Below are 17713 nucleotides of genomic sequence, written 5' to 3' on the forward strand. Positions count from 1 at the left end.
TGGCCAGCTAAAGCACTCCACATAGTTCCAAGTTCCAAACTCGCCTCTCTTGTTTGTAATTCACACCTGACAGTAAGCTAAGGCTAAACCTCGAGTATGAAACAAAACATTTGTCCACACCAGTTTTAATTCCCACTACCAAAAAGAAAACAAAGTGGAAAGCGCCACACAAGACTTACAATTCTGAAGCTGCCCTGAAAAAAAAACACAGAGCGAAAAAAGCCCAGCCACCAATTCTTCGCCTCCCCTTAGCTGCAGGAGGATTTCTAAGGGCAGCGGCTCCACACCGCGGCCGGCCGGGGTTATGAGGGCGCTCCCCGAGGTGTATCCCTCGTCACGGGATTAATTTGGCGGAGTCTGGCTGTCAGCTGAGGGAAGCGTCATTAGCAAGGTACAACTTAAACCTGGCCCAGCCCGGCTCGGCTCGGCTCAGCTCAGCTCAGCTCAGCTCAGCTCATTATTGCTTCTTTACAAGTAATGCGGTTTTCTCGGTTCTTTAATAGCTTTTAGCCATTAAAACTAGTACTGAGCTCATCCCGAGCACATTAAAGCTCGGAGGGCCTGAGGGGTAGCGCCCGGTGGCTCCGGCAGAGTGGGGCGGTGCTCGGCCCGGAAGTACCCGTTGAAGCTGCGCAGGCGGCGGCGGCGGGCTGGCCCGGGTGAACAGCTCCGTTGGTGGCGGTGAGTGCTTCTGCTGCCTCTGTGGCCGTTCGCTGCCGCCCCTTCGGCAGGGGAGAGGAGAGGAGGGCAGAGCTGCAGCCGGCCGGCAGCGTCTTGTGGGGGGCCGTGCGGCCGTGGTGTCTGCCGCGAACGAGCGAAGCCGGCAGCGCGGTTGAACGGAGGGCACCGAGGGACGGAGGGAGGGCTGGTGGCGGCGTTACTGCGCCTTTGGGAGAAGGCTGAGGAGAGAGTGTGAAAAGGTGGAACTGCTAGCTCGGGCCCTCGGGATTTGCGGGTTTGTCAGAGGAAAGCTGTTCCCCTCATAGTGGGGGGAGCCGGGGCTGCTCAGCTCGGGGCCCGCGGCGCTCCGCCGGCGGCAGCGCAGTGCCGGGGCCGGGCTCGTGCGGTGTCAGCCCGCACGCTGCCGCTCCTGGGCAGTGCCTGCTCCCCCTAGCCCCAGGCGGCCCCCGTTCGTCCGCTCTTCTTTGTCGCAGGCGTCGGAACAGGCAGCACTTTGGCTTTTCTTTATCGGTCTGTTCCCCGCCCTGGGGCACTATGGCTCTAACTTTAAAAAACCTCTGAGATAAGTAAAAGTCCCCGAATTTGGCTTCTCGAGAGACTTCAAACCAGCTGTAATCTTTGAAGGTCTTATGCCAGAGTCATATAGAATCTGTATAGCTAGAATAGCTATAAATGCTGGAATCTCTGAGGCTGTGTTCTTCTAGCAATGAAGTTTATAGGTTTAACAGGAGTCCTTGGCTGTTTATTCTTGGAACCCTTGCAGTGGTACAGATGTACTTTTTTACTCCTTTTCACTCTATAGTCTAAGTGTGAACTGCTTATTAGTTGTATGCTTGCAGTAAGGAGTTAATCTGTAAATGTGTTAGCTAAGGATAAATTCTAGAACAATTTCATTAACAATTTAGTCTATGCTGACAATCCAGAACCTTGCCAGGTGTGTTTCTGTCTTGTATTGTGGCCGTCAATTACTTTTTACCAAGGCCTGTAGTGACAGGGCAAGAGGGAATGGTCATAAATTGAAAGAGGGTAGGTGTAGATTGGACACAAGGAAGAAATATTTTTTACAATGCGAATGGTGAGACTGGAATAGGCTGCCCAGAGAAACAGTGGATGCCCCATCCCTGAGAGTGTTCAAAGTCAGGTTGAATAGGCTTTGAGCAGCCTGATCAGTTGAAAGATGTCCCTGCCCATGGCAGGAGAGTTGGACTATAGAAACTTTTTAAATTCCCTATCCAATGCAGGCCATCTTATGAATGTGGTTCTTTTGTTCTAGATTGCTCGAAAATTATTTTCTTGTTCTTTTAGTGCCTGCTACTGTGGTTCTACTTCCCTCTTAATCAATAAACCAGAAATTGTTAATTTTTTTTTTTTTTCTTTGTATTTTTTTTCCAGTAGAGAAAACCATGTCAGGACGAACACCAACCTCAAGTCATGTCAGTGTAAGTGTTCCTGTAATTATCAACATTTTATTTTGAGGCTGTGGGTATCCTAGGGTGTTCTGATTCATTCTTCACTTTGTTGAAACATGCTTTCTTGGGAAACTGTTTTTTTGTGGTAGCAGTCAATACTAATGTCTACTGTTGTACATTTATTTATACATTATAGGCTTAGCATTTGATTACATATAAACAGGATATTTTCAAAGTTATTTTAAGACCTAGGCTAACACCTAAAATTTTAGAGTAGTTTTAAGTAAGTAGAAAACAGCTGTGAAACTGTGTAAAACTTTATCTGCAGAGATGTACTCAGAGGCTTCTTATGCTGGTGTGTATTTTTTCCTAAAGTATGCCTATTAGAAGCAGTTTCTAGCCGTGGGAGTACTGGTGAGAACAAATGGTAGACATAGGAACTAGGTGTGATTGGGTGAGGTCTGGGGGATCTAGTGGTTTAGAAATAAGATGTTTCCAGCACTGTGTTTATGCACTTTTTCTGGCCCTTGCTTCTACAGGTGGGAACCTTCAGGAAAGTATTGCTGATTTAGATGAGTCTGCTGAGTGTGTATGCACATGTATGCGTAGAGTTAGTCACTTTTTATTTGGGAAAAGCTGAGGCAACTGCATACCTTGTGTTTAGCATAGATTCAGACCTCTCTTTGCCTGTTGACTTTGTGCTTGCTCTGTAAGTAAATTGTGGGTGCTGTAAACCAGCATCTTCCTAATGAATGCAAGCACTGGGTAGATGTATGGTGAGCTGAAAATATTGCTGGTTTATGTATCATGTGCTTTTTATCCCTTTATATTAGTTGTCTCTTCTTTTTACTGAGTCTGACTTTATCTGTAGTTAATGTTGCCTGTTATGTCATTACAAAGGTTATCAGAATCTCCTTAATTTTAAATGTATGTTAAAATTCTAGATAACTGTATGTTCTTTGGAATGTCAAAACATAAGCTGCTAGTCAGGCAGCAGGTGGAGGTCTGAAGTAAGAGATCTGTTCCTAGCCATTGCAGTGCAGATCAGAAATATGCTTTCTGACTGATAAATGTGTTTATAGGCTACTTCTAAAACAAAACCAACCAACCAAACAGATTTGAAACAATCTACTTGTAGAAGTTCTTGAATAAAAAAATGTTGTTTCAATCCTTCTGTGTTGATAGAAAAGGAAGGGAGGTACTTGTCTGAGAAGTTATTACCTGTGTGTGACATTTGTATCCTTTAGAGTTTGAGGAATCTGTTATTAAAGGAGTTTTTTTTTGCAGTGTTTGACCAGCAAAGGTGGCCTGAGATACTGTATAGAAATTTGAGTCTAATTACATAAAACTTTATTCTTAGTTTCAAGGAAGTGTAGAGAAGGAGTAAGAGCACTCACAATTGAGGATTGAAATATTATCTCATTATGGTGCAGCATGCTTCCTTATGGTCTGTCTGAAGGACTACCTCTGAGCTAATGAAGGCAGTTAAGGTGCTAATAATTAAGTTGTTAGAGTCACTGTTCTGGAATCCCTGCCTGTAATTTCATGTTACAATGCAAGGCATCTGATGGCTTGCAAATCAAGTTCATAGGATGCTTTACAGTGTCCATCATATGGAGTAGCTTCAGCTTTTTCCTGCCTGAGCTAGATTCAGTTTTGTGAGAGGTGTAAATGTTGCATTCCCTCTCTGATACACTCTGATCTGGTTGTATTTGCAATATCAGGTTTTGCTTCTCAGGATGCCTGGAGCAATATCAATGCTTGCACTTTTATTCTTTCAGTTGGTATTTTAACTAGTTTAAGTAACTGATAGGAAATATCATCTTGTTTCCTTGTCTTGATGAACTAGTACAAATTTAGTTTGATTATTTTTTGTTTGATTTTCAATGAACAAACCTACTTTCCTTTGTATGTTTTTTCTGAACTGGTGAATTCATGTTGATTACTAACTACTTTCAATAATTACTTTCAAAATGCTGGCTCCATTTCTGTGGGAGGTGGCAATGACAATAGCTGATACCATTTTGAGTACATTAAAGTCTGATGCTAAATTATCATACCAGAATACTTGTACAATGAAGAACAATAAGATGTAATTTTTCTGCATCCTGAACTTGTTCTTTTGAGAAAGCAAACCTGGTCATGACATTCATCTTTTTTGTTTTCTCTTTATCATTCTCTAAGCTGAGACAGTTAAACTAGAGTGTAAACTGATTAAAATGAACCAAGAAAACTGTGCCAGTGGATTGGTTGTCACCTTTTTGTCATGTTTGAAGATGTAAAGTTAATGAGATGGAGCTTTTTCAGATGGTTCATGTGTTAAAACTAGCTCATCATGTGGTATGACACCTGATTTGGGATCAAGCATTAATGAGGAATACATTTCAAGTAAAGTCACAAGTCAGGGCTTCCATTACAACTTTATTTTGCCTAGTTAAGACAACATTGTACATGAAGGTATGTCAGCTCATAGCACTAGTGGATAATTTAGTTTTACCATGTGTAACATCATCTATTTTCAGTTTCGTATACCAAAGAAGAAAACAAACACCAAGTCAGAGGATGTCCAAGTTCAGTCCCCTTTGGCAAGGCTCCCAGGCTCCCACCATTGTGACTACCCTTTAAAAGAGGTAAAGAGAAGTTCTTCAGAGTGTAAAGTGTGTAGGGGAATGTTACATGAGGTTTTGATTTAGTTTTGGAGGCTGGGTTTTTTCAACACCTAGTGCTGCCTTGTGACCAATAACTAATCCAGACTGTCTTGAGAGAGACAAGTGTGTAAGTCTGAAATCTGGTTGCAAGCACACATTTACAGACATGGGAGTCCTAAATCATTGAAAAGCAGTTTGTCTTTGGGTGTAGTTTGAAACTATCTTGAAAATCATTGATTTAAAGGTAAATATGATATTCAACTTTATTAGTTGATTGTCTTCTGACTGCTGAACTTTTAGCCTATATTCAGATCACTTACCAAACTTTTTGTTGTATGGAAATAACCTTTACATTGAGTTTTCAGTTATCCAAGAGCTTAAGCTTTAAAGAGAATATATGAAGCATTCTATGCCTCTTGACAGAATTTTAGGTGCTAATACAGAAATAACTTTATTAAGACCAAAAGACTGTAAGAGTCTTAAGGTATTTATCATAACTGAGTGTCTGGATTATTTCAGTCACATACAGAAGCAAATATTTACCTCTATTAAATCTGTTCCAAATTTCGTAAGCATTTCAAATGTCAAGTGTTGGAAACACATTTTTGCTACTCTTGTTTCGTTAGCTCGGCATCCAGAGTTTTTTGCTGTATTTAGTGCTTTCAGAATCATTGGTCTGAACAAACAGACCTTCTCCCCCTCAGAGGAGGTTGAAAGGTGTAGTGAGGTAAGGTAGGCATTTTTCTTGACTTAGAGCAGCGGTGCTAATGTGACCCAGGTCTCTTGGTAGGCCAGATCATTTGAGAATGCTGCAATAGAGACTCACTGTGGGGTTGTGTTCTGTACTGGTAATGCTGTCAGTGAGCAGAGCATCCAGTTGCAGTCAGGTTTTGAAATGGCAGGTGATGTCTCCTGAGGCTACAAGCAGCAACCTGTCAGGCAGATTCAGATAGCACTTGCTTGGAGTTCTTCCTGTATTTCTCTCTGCCTGTATAAAAATGATGATTTGAATGGTGAATTGAAAAATACTTTATTTTCTTGTTATTTCTTGGATGTTGTCTAATGTTCCATATCTTATTTTTCCTATCTATGTCTGTATATATTTCAAGCTTTCCAATGTATTGGGGGATTTCAAATGCTTTAAACACTGCCTAGTTTTTATGTTCTATTTTAAAAAACTTGGTCGTGAGTTGTCAGAGTTTTCACCATGTTGTTTGAGAAACTTTGTGCTGTTTTCAGTGATTCGGCTGTACAGATCTCTCCTGTGCTTGAATACCAGTGGTATGAGGTGAGCTAGGTGGTGTTTGAAGTCAGGAAGAGGGAAGAGGCTTGTCAAGTCAATTTCTTGCTGCCAACTTGAATAATGGGTTATTTTGCATTAGTTAGTCCTTATGGTAGTGAAAAGTTTGATTTGGCATGTGCCTTTCAAACTTCATTAAAGTTTGTAGAATATGCATGGGCATGAACTTTTCAGATGCCCTTTCAAACCACACTCAGTCAAAAATGAAGATAAGTTTGTCTGCTTTCAGCCTGAGTGCCATAATTTTCAAGCATCTCTTGGGTTTATTATATTTTGAATTTTAAGAAATGAGGAAGATTAGAAGGAGGGTTGGAGGTTTCTGGAATTGCAGCAATAACTATGTTTTGGTGAGGCTTCATTTATTTAATTTGAAAATATAAGTACTTTCTGGTAAGGTAAGAGAATTTGGAAAAAAAATGAAGTCTTGCTGTTCTGAGGTTTGCCACCTAGGTACCAAACCTTCAAATTGCTTTTCCTTCTCAGAATTTTATATCTTTAATATCCATATTGTAGCCTGTAAAATTTGCCTAAATGCACAGTGTTAGCCTCTACTTTCTGCATCTTGTGTATTTGTGATTATGTGGGACAGACCTAATATTTAAGTCTGTGTTTGGTATAGTCCCCCTTGAAACTGGGAAACAGTGGAATTGTCCTGTATATTTCTTCAGAAGAAAAAAGTTCTGTTCAAGATCAGGTGGTATGTGGATTCTTTAAATCAAGCAAATTAATTATTTGCAAAATTGTTGTATACACTCTTCATAACTTTGATATATTTGTCAGTTGCATTGTTTCAGTGTCCCATTTTCCTAGTGAATTATGCATTATGACATATTCAGTTTTTTTGAAATCTGCCAATTTTATTTATTTCAGTGGAGATTAAGTGCCAACAACAGAAAGCCTTCCACAAAAGGAAAAAGGCAAAAGGATTGCAACAGACACAGCTCTAATGATGAAGAATCAGTTGGGTAAGAAGTCATCTCAAAATTAGTTTATCTCTGTTTGCATATTCAGAGTTTCACAGTCTTTCTTGAAGATGAGTGTCTCTGGTCTCTAGCTAATTGTGTCATACAGAGATGGTTTTCAAGCTGTTGGGTGGCTCACCTTCAGAGATTCATGCTTCAGTGGTCTAATGGCAACTGTAACCTTTCATTCCTGTAATAGAGTGAGAGTGCTTGCTTACTAGAGGAATTACTGACTGTTAACCTGCTTGGAGTCCTGAAAGGTGTTCATTACTCTCTAAGTGTAAACTGTCATTCTAGCCCTAGATATCTTTAGATATGTAAGAAGCTTCTCAGAATTCTTTTTCTCATCCCTTTTTGTTCTGTAATCCACACTCATTAGCCTAAGCTTTATCAATTCTTTAAAACAATTAAAATATCCCTTAACCAATATGGTAATTAGTAGTGGAAGAAAGTGGAAAAAAAAATGAGAGCTTTTCACCTCTATGTTACTGTCAAGGCACTTAAGTAATTAAGACTGCCGATGTGCCACTTCTTTCTCTGTTGCCAAGAGCATATATCTTGGTTTCTTTGAGATTATGGCAAATTATTGATAAACTATTATAAGATAAAACCATCATCTTCAGAGTTGTCAGCTAGGTAATTGTTTTATCCAAGAAAGTTTTGAAGCTGTAATTTCTGCAGTTGACAAATGGAAATAAAAATTTAGAACTAGATTTATTAGCAGGAGCTGGGAAACATAATGACTTTGTGACAAAATGAATATGTCATAATGAAACAGTTGTTATTCCCTAAATCACTTAATTCTAAGTAAATGAATAAGCATTCTCTGCCCTGTTTTCTGACTGCAACTAAACTTACCCATAAGTAGTTTCTTATCAGGAGAGGCTGTTAAAAACAAAGAACACAGATAATGAAAATGCAGGTGATTTTGACACTGCTGAGTTCTGTAGGTTTGTGGTTTATGAAGAGTCATTGTTTAGCCTGGTCTGTATATTCAGAATGCTTCAAAGTGTTGCAGGGAAGAGCTGAAATTGTAAAAGATGCTGAGTTTATTTTTCATACCTCCTCAGAGGCATAGCTGTCAATTTACATGTACTTACCTGAAAAAGCTTCTGTCAGTAACTTTTAACTGAGGGAGCAGCTCACAGGGTCAACCTAACAGAATTTAATTGCAGTTTCCTGAATGTTATTTATGTTTTGACATGGTTGATATATGATATCAAGATATCCATCTCTAAAGGTCTTTCAGTAAACTGAACTGATCTTAAAGGTCTTTCAGTAAACTGAACTGATCTTTAAGCATTGAGAAGTTTGGTTTCTTTAAAGCTACTTTTAAATCTGTTGTGTATTAATTTTCTGTTTATTTCAATATGTAAGAGACATTCAAATAGCATTTATAGGTGTTCCATAATTTTTACACAAATTGTTACCAGCACAATAGTGACAAAATATTTAGACTACAAAGAGACAGCAAGTATTTAGATATTAAACCTGTGCATTTTTCAGTTCCTTTAAAAAAGATGTGTTTCTAGAGACTAGCTGGAGCCTCTCTGTAAAGTAAATTTACTTTCCTGTCTGCAATGAAGCTTGTACTAAGTGTTCTACTTGGGTACTCAGTGTTTATCAGTAAGTCAGAATCAACATGGGGACTTCATTGCATAATAAGTGGAAAGAGCGCACAGGTTCTAAAGAGATGGTGTTTGTTGGGCAAGTCTGAGAACTGACAAAACTAGAAAGAGTGAAGTTGTGTGCTACAGGTCTTACTTATGGAATAGTTTTTATTCCCAGTGAGGCATTTTTCATTTGCATTACAAAATGGGAAATAAATCTTAATGGCAAACTCCTATTAGCTCCTGGTATTTTAAAAGCAATCTACTTTATTGATAGGAGCCAATCTCAGATGTTTAGGGAGATGTGCTTCATCTAAAGTGTGGCTTAAGGACTGTTACTACCACCTAATTTTAGTCATAAAGGACAAAGTAGGTATATTAGCACAAACCTACACTTTCACATGGGGTGTTTTTAACTTCTGGATTACAAAATTTGGTATTCAATTGCTTCTGTCAGTTGTGCTGTGGTGTGAGATCTTGGGGGTCTGTAGCAGCAACTGCAGCTGCTCTCACTTGTACAGCTCTGCTCCTGGGCTTGTGAAAGGTGAGTGTCAGGGGGTTTGTCTGTGATCCCAGAGAGGGCTCCTGGGTTCCCTAGTTAGGGAGGAAGGTGGAAGGAATACTTAAATAAGATGTGTGCAGTTCTTTCAGGTCAGTATTTTAAATGTTCAGTGAAATACGTGTTACAGCTGAATCAGGTGCTGACCCCATAGCAGTCAGGTTTTTGTGGCAGTTGTTTACATACTGGTCCCCCTTGCCCTGACAAGTGCATTTGGTCAGTAATAACCTCTTAGTCCAGCAAAGCAAGGAGGTTCATAGGCATGCTGATGTTTGCTGTTTGTGGGTCACTGACTTCTCATCAGTTGGTGAAAGGTCAGGACCTTAAAGCTGAAGGAGGACAATCAAAATGTTTCCTCACAGCAGTGTTGTCAGTGAATGCCTCAATCAGTGATTCTTGTTAGTGATAGTGTATCACGTTATTCCTTTGGGCTCTGAAAGTTCAGGGAGCTCCTGGGCTGTGCATGTGCTGCAGAAGCTCTGATAGCTGAATACACATCAAGTCTATCAGTGGCTTTATTCTGTAAACAAAGGACAGACCCTCAGCTTGTATGAGGGCTGAGGGAACAACCCTTAAACAGTACATGACATCCCACTGCCAAAATATTTATTTCCCAGAACTTGGGTTTACTAGTAAAATAATATAGCCATGAAGTCAGCGGTGTAGACAATTAATAGTAATTTAGTTCCAAATGAGCCAGTAGTCTCCTTGTCTCATTTTGATCACTTTCTAGTACAAATTTGAATGAATTGGAGACAGCAGTTCCAGCACTGGTGTGTGTACACAAAATGATCATTGGGTAGGGAACTATATCAAGCAGCTGTGACTGTTGTGTGAAATAGAGGTCAAACACTTTTCCCCAAAGTGATATAAACAATAGCTTTTGTTCCTGTGGTTTATAAGGTAGGATAATTGTTTTATTGCCTGTGAAAAGCAATATGAGACTTGTCAGGAGCAGCTAACAGCATTTTTCATAATATATTTTTTGTTTTTCCATCATTACATGCATAACTATGTTTTTATTACCTTTTCATTTTTTTCAGTTTTAGGGAGGTAGATGAGAGACTATGGTAGGTACTTGTTTTAGAAATAGGAATAATTGTCTTGGTTTTCCTTCACCAAGATGCCCCTAGTGTTACTGTTACACAAGTTACTTGCTGGGTGTGCTGGTGGGACTTGCTTTTAATGTCTACTTTGTTCTTTTCTATTTGACACTCACTTTAATCTTCTGAAATATATTTTGCTTGAGTTGCTCACTTTGTTCTGTGGACAATTTAACAGATAATTTAGGGATCTGTGTCCCAACCATTGTTTACAGATGTACGGGATGGTTTAGGTATAGACGTGTCCCTGAATCTATTGTACTCCCAGTCTTAGCGACATGCTTTTTAAGAAACGCTGCCAGAGACCATACCCCTTTTAGAAAGGGAAGCCATTGAAAGCTCTTATGTCCCTCTTCTGCTCTGAAGGCTTGGTCATAACTGGTTCAAAAATTTCAGTCAAAACCTGGTGCCAGACCAGAAGTGATGCCTTGGCCTGGCGCTGACAAGTGTATACCATTGGCTTCCTTGTTTGTTGAAGGTTCCTCTCTTTTGCATAGATTTCCACTGCAAAGCTTGCTTCATGGTATGTGTGCATGCTTGAAATTATAAGATCATTTTTGCTAAAGTACTTGCCTAAAATCTATAAACCCCATTTAAATCAAGGGAATGGGGAACATTACAAATTCTGTTCCGCACAGCGATCAGTAAACCAAATTATATAGGAACCTGGAGCCTGTAAAGGTCTAGCCTGATGTGAGTGCGAGCATGGAATGTCAGACCTGAATTTTCAAGGTGGCCAACAAACTATAGGTAGTGAAATTCTGCCTCTGACTGCTTTGGCTCCTGCTGTGGACTTTTTCTGTCATTATGTTGTTTAAACACTCAATGTTGGAATATTTTCTGGTGTCTTTACAAGTCTTGATCATGCATGGTCACAGTGTCTTTTAATTGTGTGTTCCCACTGGACTAATTACCTTGCTGTTTGAGCCTGAATTTAGTAAAATTTCATTGTGATATCATGTGTTTGAGAAATAAAAAGAAAAAAAATTATTTCTGTGAGGTGGAACAATGAAAACTGAAAGAATTGAAATCTGGGAAATTGATAGCCTTGGTTTGTTTTTAGTCGGGAGAGCTGAAGTGTTCCACAGAGAACAGCACATTTATGTTGTGTCAGGATCCCTGCAATAGTGATTTTAAAACATATTTTTTAAGAAGGAGTTTTCTGGTTCACATCTGCATATTGCTAGGGCTTCTATGACTGTTCTCTATTTGGAGGAAAAAAATATAATTTAGTTACTTTAAGGTTTGATTTTTAATTTTGGGTCCTTTTGGAGGAGGAGGGAAATAGCTTAGTCTTTCATTGCATCATCTCTTCCAGCATCCCTAGAGCTGAAGTGACTTCAGTTCTTTAGTCTTCAGTAACTGGCCCTATAAAGTAGTTTGGGCGTTTCTTGTCTTTAGGGGAGAATTTTAAAGCACAAGAGTGAACGTCTAGTTTCAAAAGGTAACTTGAACAAATTTTCTTGATGAATTTTACCTTGAAATTTTCCCTAACTGCTTCAGTTTCTGTAAATTTTCTTAACAGCCTAATAAGTTCTTGTGTAGCTGAATTTTTTAATTGATCATGTTTCTTAAATATATTTATATTCTCTATTTCCTTAGGTACTGTTTATTTATTTCTTATTTCTGATATACATTACAGTAGACAGGCAACAAATGATGTAGAAGTCTGTTTGCTATAAGCTCTTCTGAGGTATTAAACTGTGGTTCATGTGTGAGCTCAACATTTGAGAAGTCCAGAAGAAAGCTAGAACTTCTGATTTAGTGGGGATTTTTATAGGAAAATAAGTCTCTTTCTTCCTGTGCTGAATCAAGAGCACTTGCCAGACTTGGGATGTACTCACTAAGCTGCTCACTAAGTTGAGCTCCACCATTTAAGACATTAATGTTACTAAACTGACCCCCAGGACCTGTGTTCACTTTGTAAGGTTTTCAGTAATTCAAACTATATCTGGAATTGAAACTCCAGTCTCTGGATCCTTAGAGTGTTGAACAAGCCTCTCTGACATCTACAGTATTTGAGCACATTTTTGGTACACTTTTTTTGCATTAGCATTCATAGACTGTGTATACAGAACTAGATGAAAGAAAAGAAAGAGGAAAGCCTTTTCCAGACTGCATAAAACATTCTGGAGCCCTACTGTGCTTTAGGTTGGTATTCAAATATGACTGTCTTTGCACATGTGACTTCTTATTGCCTTCACAGAGCCAATGTCTCCCTTGATAAACCCTGGATTGTTTTTCCAACAGCTAATTAGGACCTATCTGTTACATAACACTTTTTTCTGTGTCCATGTCCTTGGCATCAGAGTGCCTTCAGTGGGTTTTGGATTTCTTTTTTATTGGTGCCTTTTCTTTTTGTCTTCTGAGATAAAGTCTTAGCTCTTTTCCATCAGTTTTTCTTTGGCAAACTTCTGATAGAAGTTCAGAGATCAAAGGAAACTGCCTTCACTTGACCTTAAGTTACTTAGGTTTGAAAAGGAGACATTTAGATTTATTATGCATTGTCTGGATAGTGGTATCCAAAGTGTGTGTACAAGACAATTCACTGGGATACAGGAAGGAAATATTTTTGTGCAATTACTAAATGTTTATATCATCTTTATTGTGTTTCTTTTAAATTTCTATTTCTGTGTTTTATAATCATAGAATTGAGGTGGAAAAGATTTTTAAGATCAACCTGTCATTAGTACCTCTCTGTAGATTTTAATAAAATAAACTTTGTAGAAGGTACATGCTCAAAATACTTAACTGCTGGTAGGGATGTGTGATTAAAACATTTTGGAGATTGCTGGTCTGGGAAAGGTGTAGTAGAGCTCTTGGAAAAAAGCAGCTCATGGCATACACATTATGGCATTCAGGGGTGCAGGTTCTCATCAGGTTGACAGTCATCCACAGCTTATGGGCAGGTTGTCCAAGCTGTGGGTAGGAACATTTGTCTTTTCAGGTTCAGTGAGGGATTATGTGTCTTGTGAATTAGGTAAGTAACTAGGGAGAGGAAATCTCAATGTCAAGATTGAAAGAGGAAAATAAAAGGCTTATGTGGATCATTTGCCCCCAGTTCATTGTGTTTCACTAGCATGGCAGCTCCAGACCTTATTTTAGATTCAAGCATGTCTGTCCTTCAGCAACAAAAGTTTCCATGCTGAACCTGTATTTGCCACCAGGTACCATATAAGCAGACTGTTGAGCTGAATGCAGCATGTCAGTGGGACAATTACAGCTGCTTGCAGATTTAAACCCACTGAGGAGCAGCAGCAGCCCTTTGGTTAACAAATGTTACTGTAGCGTGTGTGTAACAGCTATGTGAGTATTAAGATTTTTTTCCTAGCTATTAAAAATATTTGCTCTACAATGAGAACATTTTTTTTTGTTATGCAAGACATGCAGAAGGAAAAAAACCCAATTCTTGCTTCAGTAATCTTTCAAAACCAAAAAATTAGCCTGAACTTCAGTGTCTTCATAGGACCAGTTCTTGGAAAACAAGTCCAGTTCTCAGAGGTTTGAAAATAAAGTAAATCCTTACAAATCATCTATGATCTATAATGCTTATCAACTTATAAATTCAATAAGCTGAAGTCCTGCCATGAGGTCACAACCACCTTATGCAGCACTACAGGCTGGGGAAAGGGGGGCCTGGAAAGATACCTGATGGAAAAGGCTGTAGTGGTAGTGGTCAACAGCAGGTGAAAATGAGCCAGAGTTTGCCCAGGTGGCCAAGAAAGCCAGTGGCACCTGACCTGTGTCAGCAATAGTATGGCGAGCAGGACCAGGACAGTGATTGTCCCCCTGTACTTTGCCAGTGGTGGGGTCACACCTCGAGTGCTGTATCCAGTTCTGGGCCCCTCATTAAAAGAAAGATATTGAGGTGTTGGAGCAAGTCCACAGAAGGACAGTGGAGCTGGTGAAGGATCTGGAACATAATTCCTCTGAGGAGTGGCTGAGGGAGCTGGGCTTTTTCAGTCTGGAGAAAAGAAGATTGAAGGAAGACCTTATCACTCTGTAAAATGGCATGAAAAGAGGTTGTGGCATGTGCACACATGTGTTGTTCTCTTCTCCGAGACAACAAGTGTCAGGACAAAGGGACATGTACTCAAGTTGTGCCAGGGAGGTTCAGGCTGGACATCGGGAAAAATTTATTCACTGAAAGAGTGGTTAAGCACTGGAATAGTTTGCCCAGGAGTCACCATCCCTTAAAGTGCTCAAAGGCAAATAGACATGGCACTTTGCAGTATGGTTTAGTGGGCATTCAGTTGAAGACTCAATGGGTGGTATTCAGTTGAAGACGTGTTATCTTGGAGATCTTTTCCAACCCTTATGATTCTGTAAGAAAACTGTCCAAGTTACTGGCCATAATGCAGATTAATTCTTTATGTGAAGACTTCAGTACCAATCTAGCAGAACTACCAAAGTATAGATAGAATTATGAATTACAAAGTTAGTAAAAATGCCCTACTGAAGTTCCTTAAAAAGCTGAGTAATTTGTTTAGTGAAATTGAATAGAAATGGAGCTTCAGAACTGGGAGATTTGTAATAACTTCTTTTTTTCCCAGCAAGATCGTAATTAATCTGCTATATTAAAAAAAAAAATCATGGTTTTAAAAGAAGATTACACAAAATGAGTACCTGTTTTCATATCCTGCAAATGGTCAAGCGTACACTTTCAGAATAGCTTGTGAGGACATAGTGACACCATTTTCAACATTTTGTGATAACAAGATGCACCAAAATTTCCATTTCAGTGTTTCTGCACTGAAAGTTTACCTCTTCAGAATGGCATATGGTTTTGTTAGTCATTCATGCCAGACAGAGAAACCTTGAAAGGCTGTCCTGATCAAAAGAAGAGTTTGTGGTTGCTCTTTTCCAAAGAGAATTGCTTTGTAGATTGCCAGGGCAGTGACCTTAATTCTATAAGATATGATGCAGAGACAGCAAACTCACAGAATATCTTCATTGAATTCATGTGCCTTAAAAAGTTCTCAGCACTTAATGTATTGTTATATGTATGGCAGGCAACCCAAAGTTATCTTGACCAATGTCCTGAGGACGAAAATAGGAAGAAAATACACACTGGCGCAACCTGAAACTGGTGTTAATTTTTCTGATGCTGGCAAGATGCAGTCAGATCAAGCACCCTCATCATCTGCTGCCAGCGTAAAGATATGGCAGATTTTAAACCCTACTCTCCAAAGTCTTTTTTTGTCTAAAAGGTATGTTGTCTTTGCCTCATGTAACTAAGCAAAATAATTTTCCTTGCAGTTATTTCTTCATGAAAAAGTGTTCTTTATTGTGCCACAGTTTCCTTGTTAATGAACTGTATTTTATCTCACTTCACTGAATTCACTTGTACCTGGTTCCTTTTGATAATCATTGAGAGAGATGGTGCCAGGCATGCTTTAGTGTTTTTTTCTGATCAAATGGCTTCTAGATGGTCTTGTACTGTCAAGACCAATTAATTATGGTTTAGGCATTGGATTATCTAAATGTTTGGCTTTTTTTATTCTCATGAAAAGAATAGACTTAAATTTAACTGCAGCGCATTTCTAAGAGGAGATACCAAGGTGTATTTTCACTGTTACTGCTTTAGACTACTCATGAAAATAGGAAAACTGGCATAAATGATCAGAAGAAAAGCATATCAAGTCTAGTATCTTCTTTGCAGCCCTGCAAGCAGTGGTCAATTGTAGATATTCAGAGAAAAATATGGCTGGAGTGAATGCTGTATTCTGTTGAGCTTCTGATGACAGACAGTTTAGGGGCTTCCTTTATCGGAGGTTACATCCAGTCTACATGTTCTTCAGTATTAGAATTTTCATCTTTAAGTTGTATCTCTTGATTGTTTATCCCCTGTGGGTCTCTGCAATCATGTCTGGAAGGTAGTCTTCTGATGAAAAGCAAATTTACATCTTGGTGCAAGAGGAGATCTGAGTGTTCTCCAGACATCACAGAGCCTGTACTGGAGGATGAACACAGACAACAGGAGAATTATGCAGTCAATACCCAAAAGGCAGCGTTGTTCAAAACACATTCAAAAAGGCTATAGCTTTACAACCTAATCCAAAATAAATTGCAATGGAGTGATAGCATTTAAATCCCAGTCTGAGAAAGGAAGTGGATATGGGCTATACAACAAGCTGGCTGCTGTGTCATTGTATGGAGTTGAGCTGCTCTTACACATCCATGTGTGTGTTCAAGTAGGAGTTGCATCTTTATATTTCTTCTTGGCTTATTTTTGATGCTTGTCTGTTTTAACACCTGTGGGTATTTTTCTGGGTCTTGCAATACCGCAGAGTGCCACCTCATATTTGAGGAGTGGAATAAAATCTAGAATCTAACCTTTTGTGTACAGGCTACTTTTCTACCTGTTCACTAAGTGCTTTAGAAAATTTGCTGTTTTACTGGAGGCTTTTGGTTCACAGGAAAATCAAGATTGTTTGTTCCAGAGATCTGACACATGTGTACAGATACTGCATGAAAGCTGTTTAGAGGGAAATATTTGCCAGTTTTTAAACAGTGCTGCAGGATATGTTAGAGGCAATGCAGTATGCATAGTATCTGGCTAAGGTAAAATTACATGGCTAGTTTTTCTTACAATGGTCTTATTTTGTGTTTACCGGCTTTCCATGTACATTAATGGGATTTTTTTTTTTTTACTCTAAGGGACTACAAAATACTGATGTTTAATTACCAAGCCTTTAGGATACATGAATTTAACAAGAAGTTTGTTTCTCTAGATTGCAGTGCAATACTTATGATTTACTATTATATGTATGGCAGGCAACCCAAAGTTATCTTGACGAACATCCTGAGTACGAAAATTGGAAGAAAGTACATAGACAGCCACGTAATAATTGATGCAAATTTACCTGCTGCAGACAAATTGCAATTGGGTCAACTACCCTCATCAGCTGTTGCCAGCCTACAGACATGTCAAATATTAAGTTCTCCTCATGAAAGTTCTTTTCTTTCTGAAAGGTATGTTACTGCTGATTTTGCCAGTCTTCCTGAAATGACCTAACTAAACAATGGAAAATAATTTCCCTGAAACAACTTTTGTTCTACTCTTTTCTTGAATCAGGAGATCGGTTTGTTGAGTGCAAACTAACATGCTTCTCCAATGAGCCATTTTAACATTGCATTTGTTCTGGTTTGCTGGATCTGATGTTAAAAGGCTACTTTTTTTTCTTAGAAGGAATTTCTGTTTGCAATGCATCACTGCTTTGATTTGGGAAGAAACACAAGTAATTCTAACACATCTAAGTTGGTTCTGTGTCCAGAACCAAAAGCTTGCTTTCCTGTTGGTGTTAATGTGTTCTAGCATGATTTCAAAAACTTCTTTTGCTAAATATCTCCAGATTCCTCTCTGTGATAATTAATTTCTTTTTGCATTAACCCACTGGTGGTGTCAGTATTCCTAACAGGGTGGCTTTGGTTAAAATAG

General features: G+C 39.1%; 1 protein-coding gene across 10 annotated transcripts in view; it reads left to right on the forward strand.

Annotated features, from left to right (window-relative positions):
- The first annotated feature begins 536 nt into the window (after positions 1 to 536).
- The window catches only part of SENP7 (SUMO specific peptidase 7), a 42133-nt gene continuing 24956 nt past the window's right edge, over positions 537 to 17713 (forward strand). For 2 of the 10 annotated variants that reach the window (XM_068180882.1, XM_068180884.1), the window contains exons 1-6: positions 538 to 681; positions 2074 to 2120; positions 4613 to 4720; positions 6909 to 7003; positions 15285 to 15482; positions 17050 to 17247. In XM_068180882.1, coding sequence (XP_068036983.1) covers positions 2085 to 2120; positions 4613 to 4720; positions 6909 to 7003; positions 15285 to 15482; positions 17050 to 17247 — 635 coding nt within the window. In that variant the 5' untranslated portion in view covers positions 538 to 681; positions 2074 to 2084. Of the gene's footprint in view, positions 682 to 2073; positions 2121 to 2633; positions 2690 to 4612; positions 4721 to 6908; positions 7004 to 15284; positions 15483 to 17049; positions 17248 to 17713 lie in introns of those variants that run through there. The other 8 variants (XM_068180885.1, XM_068180886.1, XM_068180888.1 and 5 more) reach the window with 8 other exon arrangements.

This window comes from Anomalospiza imberbis, chromosome 2 (genome assembly GCF_031753505.1).
Source record: "Anomalospiza imberbis isolate Cuckoo-Finch-1a 21T00152 chromosome 2, ASM3175350v1, whole genome shotgun sequence".
Lineage (NCBI taxonomy): Eukaryota > Metazoa > Chordata > Aves > Passeriformes > Viduidae > Anomalospiza > Anomalospiza imberbis.